At 41.7% G+C, this 17004-nt stretch overlaps 1 protein-coding gene across 2 annotated transcripts in view; it reads right to left on the reverse strand.

Annotated features, from left to right (window-relative positions):
• Positions 1–17004, reverse strand: part of TTBK1 (tau tubulin kinase 1) — a 103259-nt gene that overhangs the window by 50232 nt on the left and 36023 nt on the right. Inside the window, exons 5-7 of one of the 2 annotated variants that reach the window (XM_056852907.1) lie at positions 13481–13621; positions 11876–11980; positions 4406–4471 (exon numbers count right to left, since the gene is read on the reverse strand). In XM_056852907.1, coding sequence (XP_056708885.1) covers positions 4406–4471; positions 11876–11980; positions 13481–13621 — 312 coding nt within the window. Of the gene's footprint in view, positions 1–4405; positions 4472–5997; positions 6044–11875; positions 11981–13480; positions 13622–17004 lie in introns of those variants that run through there. The other variant, XM_056852908.1, reaches the window with a different exon arrangement.

Genomic DNA, 17004 nt, shown 5'->3' on the forward strand with positions numbered 1-17004 from the left:
AATCAGCTCCTGGTCTTGTTTTAGCATAGAGCTTCTCCATCTTCTGCTTCCAATTATGTAATCTATTTGATTTCTGTATTGGTCATCCGGTGATGCCCACGCATACAATTGCTTGTTTGGTTGCCAGAAACATGTGTTTGCAATGAACAACTTGTTGTCTTCACAGAATACTATGAGTTGCTTTTTGGCTTCATTTCGTGCTCCCAGCCCAAATTTTCCGACAGCATTTGATTCTACTTAGTTTCCCAATTTTGTGTTCTACTCGCCTATGATTATCAGCACATCTTGTTTAGATGTGTGATCAATTTCTTCCTGGGCACTTGCATAAAAGCTTTCCATTTCTTTCTCTTCGGCATTTGTAGTTGGGAGTAATCTAGTGCTACAGTTCTTAAATTTATATCCTATGATGGCTAATTTTTAAACACTTTATAGGCGGCCCAGTCAACGGTCTAGCAACTTAGCTAAAAATTACATTTCCCTCATGTATTTTATTAAAATGACTGTTAGCACTGCCATATAAGCATTATGTAACAAGAGTTGCAGAGAGTAAAACAAGCTCTGTGAAGATAAAGTCTACAGTATGTATGAGATTTCAAAATATCTGTTTCAGAACTATAGTCCTGCAAGGTGACTTAGGACAAGTGGCTAACCTTTTCTGGGTCAATTTTCTAGTCAGTTAAGAGGGAGAGTTACTGATCTGTCAGTCCTCAGGATTAATTGCGAAAGGCAATTAGCCAACTGAAAAGCAGCCTGAAGATTAAAAAGGCAAAACAAACGCCAATAACCAACCATCAGAGCACACAATTCTTCCAAAAAAGGAAGTAGATTCTAGCAACATAGATTCTAGCAATACAGATTAGAGCAAAGTACCCAAAATATATGTTATTTGCTTCAGGATCTTCCTTCTCTTCTAGGATCTGACTTCTTTTGTTCTCACCAAAAACCCACCCACCCTCAAAAGAAAATATAAATAGGGAACATTGCATAGCAATTAGATTATTATTATTCTGAGCAACCTGCTGAGCAGAGATTTTAAATTATTTGGCACTATAAAAGCAGTGTAAAAGAATGATTCTTCCGTGGATAGCTCATTAAGACAGCGTATTATACAAGGATACAGGCTCTTCTCAGTCATGAATGCCCCAGGTAATCGCAGAGCAAACTACACTCTCAGCCTCAGTTCCCATCTGCAATAATGTACATGCAGCACTTTAAGCACTCAGAAGTGTTCATAAAAGATTATGATTATGGTCAGATATGTTAGGATAGAAAACTAAATGAAGGCTAGGACAGAAAAAGAGGATTAATGTGATTCACCTGGAAGGAAAGGTAGTTGAAATTAAATTTAGTTTTGCATGACATTAAAAAAAATGCTGGCTATACATTACACTACATTCCACAGATGAATAAGCAACAAGCCCATTATCATCAATATTCTAATTCTCAGCATGGTCATATCAGTGGAAACTTAAATCCACAGACTGGGGCCATGGATAAACAAGATATAACTTTCTACAAATCGGAGTAAAACCCCAGGTTTGCAAAAAATCAGAAATCAAAAGAAAGAGAGGAAGGAAGGAAGGAAGGAAGGAAGGAAGGAAGGAAGGAAGGAAGGAAGGAAGGAAGGAAGGAAGGAAGGAAGGAAGGAAGGAAGGAAGGAAGGAAGGAAGGAAGGAAGGAAGGAAGGAAGGGAGGGAGGGAGGGAGGGAGGGAGGGAGGAAGGAAGGAAGGAAGGAAGGAAGGAAGGAAGGAAACGAATGCCTTCAGTGATTGCTGCTAGGCAACCACAACATTATTGCCAGCATATGTATAGAAGCCTTGGTTTCTATCCATAAGAGGTGGGGAGAGGGGGCCTAGCCATTTCCAGGGCTGTTTTGGCTTTTAGGAAGGACTCTTTGGGGTCAGGACTGGCAGCAACCGCTGGGCAACTTGATACCACGCGACTTGCCAGACTCACCCAGGATGGGCTGCTTGCTATTGATCAACAGCAACCACCCCACAAAAGCCTATATGATATAGTGGTTAGAGTTTCAGACTAGAATCTGGGAGAACCAGGTTCAAATCACTATTCTGATATGGAAGCTCAATGGGTGACCTTGGGTTAGGCAAACAATCTCAGCCTAACCTACCTTACAGGGTTGTTGTGAGGATAAAAAACAGGAAAGGAGAATGATATAAGCTGCCTTGGGTCTTCACTGTGGAGAAAGGGGGGCATAATAAATAAATATAGCTGAATATAATAATAAATATAGCTGAAAATGGGAGGCAGATAAAAGATAGGTTGATTGGTGGGTGGATGAGAAAAACAAAAAGAAGCAGGGAAAGGGAAGGCTGTGGGAATACCCAGGAGGAGAGACATAGGGTAGGGAGGGAGATACAAAGGAAAGTGAGGTGCCCTCCACAGTTCCTTGCAGGTTCCCCACCATGCAACTGCACCCGGCCAAATGGCCAGCTCTGCACGGCCATAATTTTCCCAGGCAGATGCTGCCAGGGGGAGGAAAGGAGGAAAAGCTGAAGACAGGGGGACAGATGAAGGTAGGTTGGCTGATAGGTGGGAAGGAGAGAAGGAAGCTGGAAAAAGGCAGAAGCTTCAGGGGCTTTCAGGGAAGTGAAAGAAGAAATTATGCCTGTATCTTTAAGAATTGAATTCCCTTTGGGGATTGCAGGCAACCACAACAATATTGTAAGCCTTGGTTTCTGTCCATCAAAGGAAGAGATGAGGGTTCAAGGCTTTTTTCAGGGCTATATTGGCCTCCCATTCCACCCATGCACCACTCCCCCCTGCCCTGGAGAGAAGACTCATCAGAGCCAGCGGCAACCGCCAGGCAATTCGCTACCATGCAATTTTCCTGACTCACTAAGAAATGGTGGTGGCTACAGGCAGCTTAATGCCATGCATCTTGTCTGAGCCCAGCAGCAACTTGCGTGACTTGCCCAGGTTTGGCAGCGGCCACCACCCAACTTTGAATGATTCACTACAACATGACTTTTACAACTTCCCAGGGAGAGGTTGCTGGGGTGGGGATAAAATATAGGTTGGTGGATGAGTGGAAAGAAGAGAAGGAAGCATGAAAAGGGGACAGGATATGAGGGCTGCCAGGAGGAAGGAAAGAGAAAGTAGTGTTGCAAAGGGAGATAGAGGTGGAAATGAGGTGCCCACTTGCAAGTCCTTGTGATTCCCTACTTGTTTCTCCAAAAATAATTTACAGAATTTACTATCACAAGGTGTGGCAATGGGTGGCTCTTATACTAATGGTGGGGGTATCAATGCAAAAGCTCTAAGCCAGGATAATTATACAGTATCTCTATGGGTAAATGCAGAATACCTCTGAACTCTAGATGCTGGGGTCAAACAGCAGGGAAAGGCATACTTCTGAGCATCCAGAAGCATCTGGCTGGGTGCCACCGGCCACAGCATTAGGTAGACCTGCAGTGTGACCCAGCAGCACACTTCTTTGCTTGGACCCAGCCCCAGTAGCCCTGTTCCCAGACAAACAGGACACAATCCAGCCAGGTCACTTAGGATATGTGATTGTCAAAGTCTGGCAGCCAGAGCAGCAGTCAGCATGGGACCTGTCCAGAGGCCAATAAACTGGTTCAAGGGACCTGCAGAGCAAGAAAGCTCTGTAGGAACACTTGGGAGAAACCAGAGCTGGTCTAGATGAATGTTGACTAGCAAATGAGAAGCCATAACTGAGGTTTCTTATGCTCAGTATGCCTGACTGTCCCACCCTTCCTGGTGTACTCAATAGGACTCTGATCATGCCAAGGCCTAGAGTTTAGCTCCCTCTCCTTGAGTAGATGTAGGAGATGAGATGACCTGAGCTGCTAGGTGACAGGTCTGATGTTCTGAGGGGTGATTATGGGAGACCAGAAGCAAAGAGATTCAAAGGGGGCTCCTGGTTCCCTCATTTTGCTGGTTCACTGAATGAGGTTTTCTTCAGATCCTCAGGTGTGGAGTGGTGTTGATGCTGAGAGAAAGAAAGAGAGGTGTGGGTAGGGAACTTCCTCCTGTGAGGGCTGGGCACAGAAAGGACATCACATCAGACCAGAGAATCATAAAGGGGGAAATCACATGAACAAATTTCCTTCTTAAAATTTTCAGCCCCACAGTGCATTTCATTCTTTGTTTGAAAAGCAGCTTGTGATGCAGTGGAACAAATGGAAACTCCACGGCATGCATAAAATCCCTTGTTTATGTGTATTCAGGTCATTTTGTTCATATATAAAATATAAAACACACAGGAGCTGTTATTTTGGAAGACAGATTGTCCCAGAACCAGCTCCTGCATAGCTATTGCATAGCTACAGGATACAAACTTGCTGAAGAAAAGGAAATCCTTTCTTTCAACTGCTCCAATTAAACAAGGAAGGAAGGAAGGATGGAAGGAAAGAAAGCACTCACTCTGTTTTTGTGCGCATTCACAGAAGCATACCGAACTGTTCCCCGGAAACCAGCAACATTACGAGGCTATTGAGAAAGGAAATAAAAACAATTATAACCTGCTGAGAACAGGCAGAGTATCTTATATTTATTTTTATTGTTGAGGGCCATAACTATTTTAATATGCATCTGTTAATCTACACAGATGCCCTAAGCAGATACGCTGGTTACGGGTTAAGAGTCGTTCCGCAGTGGACAAGCCAATCATAACTCAAAAATCAGTGGCTACATGGGATTTAATGTTAATTAAAACAAAAGTCCCTGAAGGATGCTGCTTCAGCCTTGAGTCGACAGAGCCCAGCAACAATTCTTCACCTGTGTATAAAACGGAAATGTACACTGGCTTACAGTAAATTCAACTTTACATTTTTTGAAAAGGCCAACATGGGACCTTTCTCTCCACAGGTGACAGTAGAAATAGGCCCTGACTATTTCATCCATGCTAGTGTTTTGTAGTTCTTTCAGTTGTCTTACCCAGGATCCTTCTCTAAGGCCAATCCATGCACACCATTTCAACAGATTATCCTAGTTTATACTGGCAACATCCACTCCCTGTAGGCTGAGTCACACATTACACTTTTTAGATGTGCACCTAAAATAACATGTTTTGTCACATCAATCAAACCATCCCTGCTGTTATGGCTAGGGTTCCAGCACTAAACATCCTGAAATTCAGGTAGGGTTTACAGGATCAGCAGGATAGCTGGGCATGGGGACATGGGAGGGTATGTGAGTCCAGTCGCTACATCATATCCAAGGAAAAACCCAGAACTGACATAGGGTAACTCCAGGATTGCAGGAAACTCTATGGTTTACCATAAAGAGCTAACCTCTCCAGCTTTGCCCTGGAAGTGACTCAATGACGTTGGTGATGATGCTTTTAAATTTTTTCTCCCAATTTTTCTCCCAATCACCAGGCAAAGAGGACTGCCAGCAGGAGACCTTCCACCATAGTGCAAGGCCTGGCAACTCTAATTTCAGGTGCATATTACATGCTGTCTGCTTTAGGAGGAAATAATTTGATAGTCCTGAGCACTCGTTAGTATATTTTGTTCTTGCATATGAAGCTACACCTGAATGCAACAATGGAGAGCGGGAGGGCTATTCTTAAATCATAACAGTTCCCTACGCAACAAAATCTTGCGGGTGCCTGACCCTTCTGTAGTGATTGTTGTAATTTAGATACAAATTGTTATAGGAACATAAAGGATGGGCGTTTACAGAGGATCCCTGCTGGCTACAGGGGAGGCACTGCAGGCAGTAAGAGAGCATTTAGGGAAGCTAGGAGAAGACTGGGATAGTTTGACAAGAAACTATTGTTTACTTTTGATTTGATTGTCTCTCATCTGACTGAACCCTAAGTTATGACAACTTTTGAGCCTAGAAGATTCTTGGCCTATGCATCAAGCACTGATGCATGTCCCAGTCCTGAAAAGCAAAAATTATGTCATGAAAAGCAAAACAAAAGCAAAGGTAACTCTGAGCTCTACAAATAATTAACGAAAGCAAGTAGAAAAACAAAAGACCAAGAAGCATCATGATGGCTCACTCACAACTCATGGCTGAGATGGTTACAAGCAGCAGATGGGAAGCCAACGCATCAAACACAGTCTCAAAAAAGGAGCCCAAAAGAACTGTAAAAAAAGAGAAACCCAAAGAAAAATATGATAATAAAAATGCAAAATGGACAGAAACAAAAACAGAAATGAATTTAAAATCAGGTCAACGTTTATTTATTTTTTTTGCCTTCCCATGAAGCACAAACTGTGGCTCTTGTGCTTGAGTAGTCTAAAGCTCACAAGTCTTTTTAGACATGATGGTGCACAGTGGTCTAGATTGTGGAGCCTAATACATGAGAGGGCGGAGGCAGGTGATCCTCCCTTGGGGTATAGAGGGTTCCAGTTAATGCCAAGTAGTTCCTACCACAATGTATGATGCTCACAGTGCAATCCTTAGGAGAGTTACTCCAGTCTAAGCCCATTCATTTCAATTGTACTGTCAGCCACTCTTGCTGTTCTCCCAGTGGCACTTCCCTACCCCTCAGATTTGTTGGCATCAGTTTTTGCTTTCCACTGTGTACCACATTATTGGTTATGTCACCACTTCAAATTACACTGTCATTGTCTTTATAAGCAAAGGATGGGCAGTTTTTGTATGCTCAGGAGACATTATTTTTACCTGTGTTAAAAGGTTGCGAGCCGTTCTGAGCCTGGCCTTGGCCAGGAAAGGGCGGCTAATAATAATAATAATATTAATACTATGCTATTAATTATCAATGACAGCCTTTTTTTTCTGGTATCAGTCCCTGTCAAATCTCTATCCCTATCACAATATACACACACACCCTGACCTACCTGGTTTCTAGGGATTAAGTTGTACATGGCATAAGTAGAGAACTAACATGAGTCTTTCAATCTGAGAGGCCTGAATCCAGCCTCCTTCCAGCTGCACAATTTGAAGGACTCACCTTCAGACAAATGAAATGCTGGGAGCAGCTGAGTAAAAGGTTCAGTAAATTTAGCCTAGAGGTATAAAGCTGCTGCCTGCTGGTTAAATCCTTCAGTCTGAGCAGTTTCCTCACAGTCTGAAGACTGCTAATTCTACTGATCCTGGTTCCTGACTCTACAATCTTGTTCCTGGTCTCTCCCCAGGACTACTGTGTAGATTCCTGACTTCTGGCCTGACTCACTTCTGACCCACACTCTATGGACTCATTGGCTCTCTGGCTCCTCTGGCTACCTGAGCTTTGGCTTGACTTTCGACTCTTCTGTCCTGCCTGATCCAACACTTGCCAGACTTTTTTTAAAAAGCCACAACCAGGGAGGGGGTGTGGCTCAGTGGTAGAGCATCTGCTTTATATGCAAAAGGTCCCGGCATCTCCAGTTAAAAGGACTAGGCAGGAGGTGATGTGAAAGACCTCTGCCCGAGACCCTGGAGAGCCACTGCCAGCCTGAGTAGACAACACTAACCTTGATGGACCAAGGGTCTGATTCAGTATAAGGCAGCTTCCTATGCTCATGGATTCACTTTTACTTATGTATGCATTTATCCTGTCTTTTTTAAAGCTGATATGTGGAAGGGGTGGAGTTGCCTTGGTGACATCACAGGCATGAGCTAATCAATACTGTACAGAACAGCCAGAGTTTTTTTTTTCCTCTGAGCTTAGCCATATAGGAGAAAAGGTATGTTTGAACTCAGTGTGATGAGACCACTTCCAAACCAACCGCAGTGCTTTGTAAACATTATGATTGTCTTCACCCAGGAAGTTTGATCTCAGGGATGGAGAAAAAGGCAAGTGGATCTAGTACAGATTCCTATAGATGCACAGAGATGGCCGCTAAGGTGCCATCAGTGCACAGCCTGCTGTGTACTGCAGGTAGTGAGGTTCATTTTGAACAGGGAAGTGCCCTGAACAGGTTTCTGGAGAAGCGGCATCTAAATTTTCTAAATAAATAATAATAAATGTACCCTAGGACCTTTTCTAGTTTACCATTAGCCCAAAGGGGGAAAACCCAGTCTGCCTTCAAATCATGTGACCATAACAGAAGACTTCATTGATACATCCTTACAGTGACCCACCGATTCTTTTGGGGTGGTCTTCTAAACACTAAAAGCCAGTGCACCACTTCCTCTCTGTTCCTGGTATAGCCACCTAGCAGGAAAGTTAATGTTGCTGAACGTGATTGTGCTGGACCTGTGCTATAATGAATGCAACCACATGTATGTGATTAAATATTTTGTGAAACATTATATTTTAAAAATATTTTGGTCAGATTATCATCACACTTGCTTTAGAAGCAGGTTATTTCAGAGTAAATAAACACAGCATACAGAAGGCTAAGCTTTCTGAGATGTGTAATTGTGAGGGAGGAGGCAGATAGTGATCCTATGAGTGAGAACAGTGGTCTTTCAAGGACACGTGTATTACAAGACGGTCCCTATTTTCATCTGTAAAATGTCAACAATATGCTATTTTTCAGAGTACTGGGCCTATTTTGCCATGCGATCCAACCCCTTCACAAATCATCAGCTTCCATAATGAAGGTAGTGTTATCTTGCAGTAAAAGCATCACCATCCCAATGTGTTTGGCCAGTTCAAACAAAATCCAGGAGAAAGAAAGATGTAACATGAATTGTGGAATATCTCTGTTTGTTAAACTTGAAAATATTGTCTCTGTCTTTCCTTAGGTCCTTTTCCACTTATAGACTAAAACGTGATAGGTCTACCAGGACACTGTGTTATCTCTCGTACCCGTGAGTGATCAACACTGCCACAATATTGCATGTAATCACTTGTCCAAGCCCCAAAGCAAAAGGGTAAGAAACACATCACTCAGAGAACTACTTTCTTAAAGTATTCCTGCTCCAAAAGATTTTCCTAATGTTATACAATTGCTCCCATCTTAGGAAATACATATATGAACAACTACTCTCTCTTTTTTTTTTTGCCTGATCCAGACAGAAAACTATGTTAATAAAATGCACAATATTTTAGCTTAATTTGTTTCCTGCAACTTTTAACCTAGGTTAATCAAAGCTGATGATGCTTTCTCTTGTCTAATTTGCTGCTTCTACCACACACGTATACAGAGACAAACCTGCACTTACCCATACATACAATATCCTCAGCCAGGCATTGCAAACTACTGCAGTGCAGTCTGAATCACAAGGAGACAGAGATCTAATCAATGGGCTAGGGCTGAATCAGCAAAAACAACAGCATGCAAAGCGCAATAATGCATTACCAGTTCATGCAAACAGGAGACACTTGTCGTGATACAAACATTGCTTTCCCTTTGCTGCTATATGCACAATAATGATTGCACAGTATTTTCAACAGAGAGCTGCAAGGGGCAAGTATAATAATAGCCCAAGCCTTTATGCATTCATGAAAGATTGCAGAAGTCAGTTTTCAAACTGAAAAATCGCTCTTCGTACAGAAAGAAAAGAATTAACAATGACGGGCTATTAAATTACTGGCAACAATACAATTATTTCTGTATGCAGACATCTATTTGAGAACACAACTGAAAGCCTAATAGGGTGGCATGACACATTACTAAACTTGTCCAGGATAATAAGCATTCTAAAAATCTTCCAAACCAAGAGCTTGCATGGAAGATTGTATTTATTTATTTATTTATTTTATTTATTTATATCCCGCCCTCCCCAGCAAAACCGGACTCAGGGCGGCTGTTGCTTACTATACCAGAATTTCTTGGTGTAGAGATATGCAAGGTTTCCTGACACAAGGAGCTCTTCTTCAAGCAGCAGAATGACAGTCATTTTGCTAGTATAACATTACCAGATACCAGTATAACATGACTGCTTGCTTGAACTAGTTCTTGAAATGCCCTCTATAAAGTCACATATTTATGATCATCACCCTTTGCAGCCCACTGCTACAGGTCAAACATCCTTTCTGGCTATTTCCTTTCTGGCTATTTCTTGTACATAGGAAGTATCATAGCTCAAAACTATGTCTAATTATAGAGAGGGATGATGGCAGGGTGTAACAATAGTTACAGGTAACTCCCTGTTCATCTAAAAAGTTCTGGATGTAGCTGATCACCAAGCTGTACATGATAGCAAAGATGGATCTCATCTGATTTGGACACCTATGGTGTCATGTTCCAGGAACATTAAAAGGCCACGTGGTTTGCATTATAAATCTCTAACATGGATAAATACTGCTCTAGTTAAAAAAAAAGTGTGGGTGCCATTTCTTTTGAGAAAGGATACTAGACTAAGAACCATTTAGTAATTGCTTCAAAAAGTTGCTGTGGCATTTTGAAGATAACCTGGTTTACTGTGTCATAAGCAACAGCCTTCTTCATCATGCATGTAAAGAGAACTGAAGCAGGACCATACAAGCCGGTTGAGTACACAGTTTCTCCTTGCCCCAATTACTTTACCTTTCTACTTGCCCCTTCTTTTAAGAGGCTTCTGCTTCACAGTTTAATTCATTATTTCCTGTAAACTGAAGAGGCCACACCATTCTTCAGGTGAACCTTAATTAGCCAGCTCTGGGTGGAGGGGTTTTACTTACTCTGTTTGCAATCAAAACAAGCACTCCTTTATTTTATTTTTATTTTCATCATTGCAATTGTGCAGTTACTATCATGAAAAGAAAAGGCAGCATGAATTTATTTATTAGATTTATCTCCTGCTTGTTGACTATAACGTCCTCATAACATTTCTATAAGACGGTATCTTCTTTTTCTCTCCCCTAGTTCCCTATCAATTAGCCCCTGGTGCTCTCCCTCAGGTGTAATCTCATTGTTGGGCTCCACAGGACAGTTGCTGGATAGTGTACACTCTCATTACTTCTTCCCATGATTAGAAGGTCTTTAATATTCTTGGGAGTCTATCAGAGAGGAGCCCCATGCTATTCTGCCCAAGATATTAAAGAAAAACTGTTATTAAAGCCTGCCTGGCCCCCCACCCATCCAATGGAACACAGCTGATTCAGAAATACTACTTGAGGCAAGGAGGAAAATTTAAAGCGACAATGGCACTGGAAAGCCTCAAAAATACTTTAAATCAAATGAATTACAGAGCAGGTTTGAAAAAAGAAGGGAAACTAACAAGTTGACAGTAAACTCTGGGTTTGCCATAAAAACCGAGGGAACAGATTTTCCATTCCAGGCTAAATAGCTAGCATGAGAGAATGAATCTTGCCTATTCATATAAATATGCCATTAAATAGAATAATTTTGCAAGAGAATGTAATAATTGTTATATCAGTACCAGCGAATTTCTTTTTCAGAATGCACATTAACACAAGTTATCTTTAATGCAAACCTTTTACAGCATCCCTGGTAGTTCAAAATGTGTCAAAAAAACAAAGGGTGATAGATGGATTGGATACTATTTGGCCATATATTTTCACATACAATTCCTCCAGGGTTCCCCACACCCCAATTGTTTCTTAAGTTGATGCCATTTTTCCTATTTACTCATAGCTGGACAAGCATTTTAACTTTGCTGCAACAAGTTAATACTACACCTCACTAATATCTAAATATGATACAAGCCATAAAAATATGGAAGTTGGAAATGGCCACAGGTTCAATACACATGATTTTTCACAAAACATTCGCAAATATCTAAAGAAATCTGGTCTAAGAAAAATACCTCTACACCTATGTTATCTGCCCTCCCACTACTCTTTAAAAAAGAACTCCAGTAAAGCTTTCAGAACAATGAAGATAATTTAAATAGCATTGCCTCAAAATATTGAGCTCCAGTCACAGACATATATGGAAATATATTATGATTTCAAAAGAAATAATTCTTTTCAATGTCCATCCCAACGAACGTGCATGCCCAACCAGCAGCTAACAATATTGCAACTGTAAATTAACAGCATAATAGGCTTTAAAATCCCATTACCTAAATGGCAGCAGAATTGGAAAAGGCATCACTTACAGGCCGAACTTCACCGTTGGTATTGGTATACTGCCGGGCCAGACCAAAGTCTAACATGTAACATTTCCTATAGGTTGAGGGCAGGCGTCCCATGGCAAAGTTGGACTATACAAAAACAACAGGATATTTTTAAAAGTTAGTAAGTCAGAACTATTTCACTTATTATAACAAACTCACCATTTAGTGCCTTGTTCCAGTTACCAATATCATCACGCTTACATCAGCCATTTCCTCCAAGGACTTTTGAAACTAAGGTGGAATTCATCTGTCCATCCCCCCTCTTTTCATAAATCAAGACTGCTTAAATAATGATAGCAAATTTAAAATGGTACCATTCCCACCGTTTACACTTATTGAGGCCTTGCCTGTTGTTTTTTTCTTATTCCATCCCATCATCCTTTCTGAGAAGTTCTGTTTTCATTACTTCATTATATCATGTTTTCAGTATTCTTTACAAACATATGATTACTAAACACAGCCTAGAACAGCTTTGCTTTATTTTTAAAGAAAACCAAAGGAACTGTCCTAGACAGTATGGGACAAAACCACAACTTACATGCCCTATATTAAGACGGGGATGTGTAGCACAGTAGACCTATGGCCTTTCTTTACCCATGTAGATTGACACTTGACACACCTTTGCCAACAATAACTGGCTAAAACCTGGCAAAATGTACAAAGATTCAGCCCATCTCAAGGACACAGTCTAAGGGAGCAAGGTGCAGCTGCTGCTAAATGCTTTCTGTGTAACGGCAAAGAGTGCATAAACAGAAAACCTGGTCAACCTTTAGAGGAGAAAAAATGGGGGAGGGGGAGACTTCTGCCTTGCACAATGAAATACAAGAGACTGCATAAACGTCTACAATTCTTTGATAAGCAAATGCTCAGTAGGTATTCATTTGTAGATCTATGAATTTGGATGGGCAACCTCCAAGGAATATCAGGGTCATGACAGGGAGGCAGGCAATGGCATACCACCTCCGAATGACTCTAGCCTTGAAAACTCTACGGGGTCGCTGTGACTTGACGGCAAAAAAAAATATCTTCCTTAAAATAGAACTTCTGAGAAAGGGACACTGCAAACCATCTCACATAAAGCACAAAATTCCCATTATCCAAATTCCTGACAGCTAACACATCAGGCACAGAGTGGACCTGCTTTCAGAACTTTTGTTGTTGATGATGTTGAAAGGCAATGTATTAAACTAGTTTTAAAACACAGTTTCACACATATCACTGACTTGGCAACTAGTGCCCAGCTCATCTCTGACAAGAGTAAAGTCTTTCCCACAGGCCCAAAACCAAGGAACTATTTTGAAAGGTGGTTCCAATTTTTATTCTCCTCTGTATCTTTAGAAGCTGAGCAATATCTATTTTAATACTCGGCATGGGAGGGGATCAAGCTCCCATTCAAAGCGGGAGGCCATATTTTTGCCAGGAAAGGAGATTGTGAGTGCCTGCAGAAGCTCCTGTGGGAGGTTTTCCCTGGTCATTGGAATCCATGGCTCAAAAAGGGGCTTTGGTCCTTCTTGGCTGGCTTGCAATATGGCATCACTAGTAGTGAGAAAACATCAACAACAAGAAAAGCAACCCATTCAAACTTACAGGCTTGATGTCCCGGTGCAGGAATCCGACTGAGTGAATGGCTTCTATGGATTCTAGAATCTGCTTGCCTAATCGAAGGGTTGTGCTCAGTGTAAAGGTTCCCCGCGGTTGGCTTCTTCTGAGGTCTGCTAGATTCCGGCCCTGAAACAGATGCACAGTGGCTTTACCATACTAATATTTAGGCAGACACAACACAGTCACTACATTTAATCCATAGCTCAAGGGAAATTCTGACTTCTGCTCTGGACTAGCATTTTTAGCATTCCAAACGCCTGTGTGCTCAGTGTGGAGAGGTGGTCACCAGAGCATTCCACTGTGCCCATGCACACTAAGTTGAGCTATGGCTAGAAACATTAGGGAGCGCGCCTGTGAGAGAACACTCAGACAAAGGCACACCAAAATCAAGACAAACAAAATTTATTTAGGACTAGGGTTACCAACTCCAAGTTTGGAAATACCTGGAGATGTGAGGGAGGAGCCTGGGAGAGTGGGGTTTAAGGAAAGGGGAGGACATTGGTAGGGTATAATGCCATGCTGTCCCCCTCCCAAAGCAGCCATTTGCTTCTCCCAAAGCAGAAATGGAATAAATGCTTTAAATAAATAAATAATATATAAGCAATTCATGTAGGCTGGAGATTAGTTATAATTCTAGATCTCCAGCCTCTACCTGGAGGTAGGCCACCAATTAGGACAGAGGGGCTGATTCTCATGGAATGGCTGGAGATCTTTGTGGAGGCATACAAAGTGTGGAAGGAAGAATCACACCTCCAAACACGTTAGGACATACCCCCAGGAAGCTGCAATTGGGCATGGTTCCATGGTACATATCTACAGTGCATTTGGAGATGTATATCACTACTTTGCTATGTGTACTTACTGTAAAGATCACTGGTGCATATCTGCCAAATATGCCATAGTAAATAGTGTGTTGCATCAATGGCAACAAACCCCATGTTGCTAAACTGTGGCTTTTGAGCTATTCAAATGTCATTATCAGGGCAAAATTAGATGTGATAAGGAGACCCATGAATGGATCTTCCACAGAATGGAACTCCCAAAGAGGTAATAGAGGAACTCCCAAAGAGCCACATTCCCCCCCCCCAGTAGATCAGGGCTATGAACTAGGGTGGTAGATCAGGCTAGGAAACAGGTAGGGTGGTGAACCCATATCCACATGCCATGTTCCTAATGCAAATCACTCTCAGAGCTTCTATTTGCTCCATGGATGAAAGGATATATGTAATTTTAATTGAGAAGAAAGCATGGAGGATTTTTTAAAATACCTCCACTATGGTATTAGTCACAGAATGCACATGATCTGCATTAACACTTTCTATCCCGTATTAAGTATATTCCCAGAAGCTACATTCCAGTCTAAAAAGCATTCTTCACACCACCAGTGACGAAATTGTGGCCGGCAGCACCAAAGAGCATTGTGACTTTTTTTCTTCTTTTGAAAAACTGTCAAGTGATCAACTGCCTTAGAAATTGAAGACAGAAGACAGATGAAGAGCAATGCTAGTAGCCATGTATTTTGCCTGTTATGACCCTCTTCTGCCCAATCATTTATAGCCTCTGTCTTGCAGAGCAGAATAGAGATTGCGCCCATTTCAGGGCCAACACTCAATCAATCTTTGACCTTTCAGTTCAACTTCCCACAAAAGAGCATTAGTAACAAATGCAGCAAGACCCACATAATTCTTTTGTGAAGCCATTCCTTTTATTTGTCATCCAATATGCACAACCTCTAATTTTTTTTTAATGCTTAAATTTTAAAACACTGCAGACCACTGCTATTCCAGAGTGTATTCCAGAACGGCCTTTTATGCATGAGTTGTTTCTGTCGCGGTCACCCCCCAACTACTTGGGGGCTTTTTTAAAATTATGTATGTTTTTTCCAACCTTTAGAAGTTGCCTTGCTCTCCCCTCGTGTTTTCTGGATGCTGTTTTAGCCCAAGTTTAAAGTCTGCCTTGATCTCAAATCAAAAGCTGGTCCTGGGCATACTTGTCAATTCGGGTTTTTTCTCCCCACGCCCATTCTTGCTTCTCCTCCCACTTGTCTTTCCCCTGCATCCAACCCCTCTCCTGGAAGCTGGAATACTATAAGGCTGCTTATTTGGTCAGTTTCACTGCAAGTGTTGGTCAGTTTCAGACCTCAGCCTGATGGAACAGTTTTTGTTTGTTTGTTTGTTTTGGCATCTATTGAGAACACTGAAATAATCACAGACAACCTATGGGGCTGCTTATTTGGTCAGTTTCAGACCTCTGTGCAGAGTGATTTGTTAATTCGACTGCAAATACTGTGCCTCAAGAGAGCAGTATATCCAGCAGAAAACAACCGGTGCATAAAATGCCAAAGTCTCTGCAGTGCCTCCAAATTTTCTCTCTACAGCTTTCAAAGTGTCATGTCTTTCTGAAATGTTAAAAAACATTATTCTACCCTCACTCTCTTTGCTATAGCTACTGCTGCCACTTCTCAGATTCATGGCCCTATTGGTTCATCTTCCAATACTAAAAACATTCCATCAATATCACATTGGTTTTTCATCCAACCATTTCTTTGTCAGTGGAGATTTCATGGACTTCTTCCTGCTACATTTGTGTTTGAAGATTCCCACAACCATGGTTTTAAATACTAGTGGCTCACATATTTTACTTCTTGGCTGTAGAATTTTCTCATACAAACCTCTCTAGCCCACATCCCTTCCCTCCTTGCCACAACCCAACCCAACCCATCTCCTTGAGGCTGGCCTATCCTCAAAATCAAACATCACATAGTCAACTCCCAGTCAGTGAACTTTCACTCAAACCCCTCCTCTTTTCTTCTTGGCCATCACAGCTATTCTTTCTGCCAAAAGAGAACCTAGCCATTTGTTTTCATCTAATTCCAAAATACTACTTGCTTCCTGACTAACCACACACCACAGATTGAATCCTAATGAAAAATGCAATATCCACTTTTTTACAAGTCAGAGCATTAACCAAAAAAAAAAAAAAAAAAGGAAATGATGATGCATCTTTAAAACCCACCATCCAATAATCAGACTTGCTGATACTGGCAGCACTTGATTTCTCCTCATTTGAACCTGGCCCCCAGAGAGTTTAGAAGGCTGTATGCACAGTTCAGTCTAAGCAATTTCACTAGGAAGTGTCATCTTTCCTATCTGGGGTTTCTGCTGCTCAGAACCAAAACATCCCAAGCAGATTCGTTTGCAACAGCTCTACTTAACCGAGAATACACTATTTTGGCCTAGTCTCCAACTACAAAAATACATAAGGTTAGATCCTATTTTATAGAAGCATATCCTTCTCTATATTCCCCTTGCTGTCCCCAAGGCTGTGAGGTTCAGAGATGCCTTCAGGGAGCACCATCATACCCAAGGGGCTGTAGTGAAGAAGGGGAGATGGGCAAAATCACTACTTCTTTTTTCTTCCATTTGCAGAAGAAGTGCAGCACAAGAGGAAGGGGTGATTTTGCTCCATTTTTCTTCCTCACTGCAGCCCTCATGTCCCTCCCCTCCCTG

The sequence above is a fragment of the Euleptes europaea genome, chromosome 7 (assembly GCF_029931775.1).
Source record: "Euleptes europaea isolate rEulEur1 chromosome 7, rEulEur1.hap1, whole genome shotgun sequence".
Taxonomy (NCBI): domain Eukaryota; kingdom Metazoa; phylum Chordata; class Lepidosauria; order Squamata; family Sphaerodactylidae; genus Euleptes; species Euleptes europaea.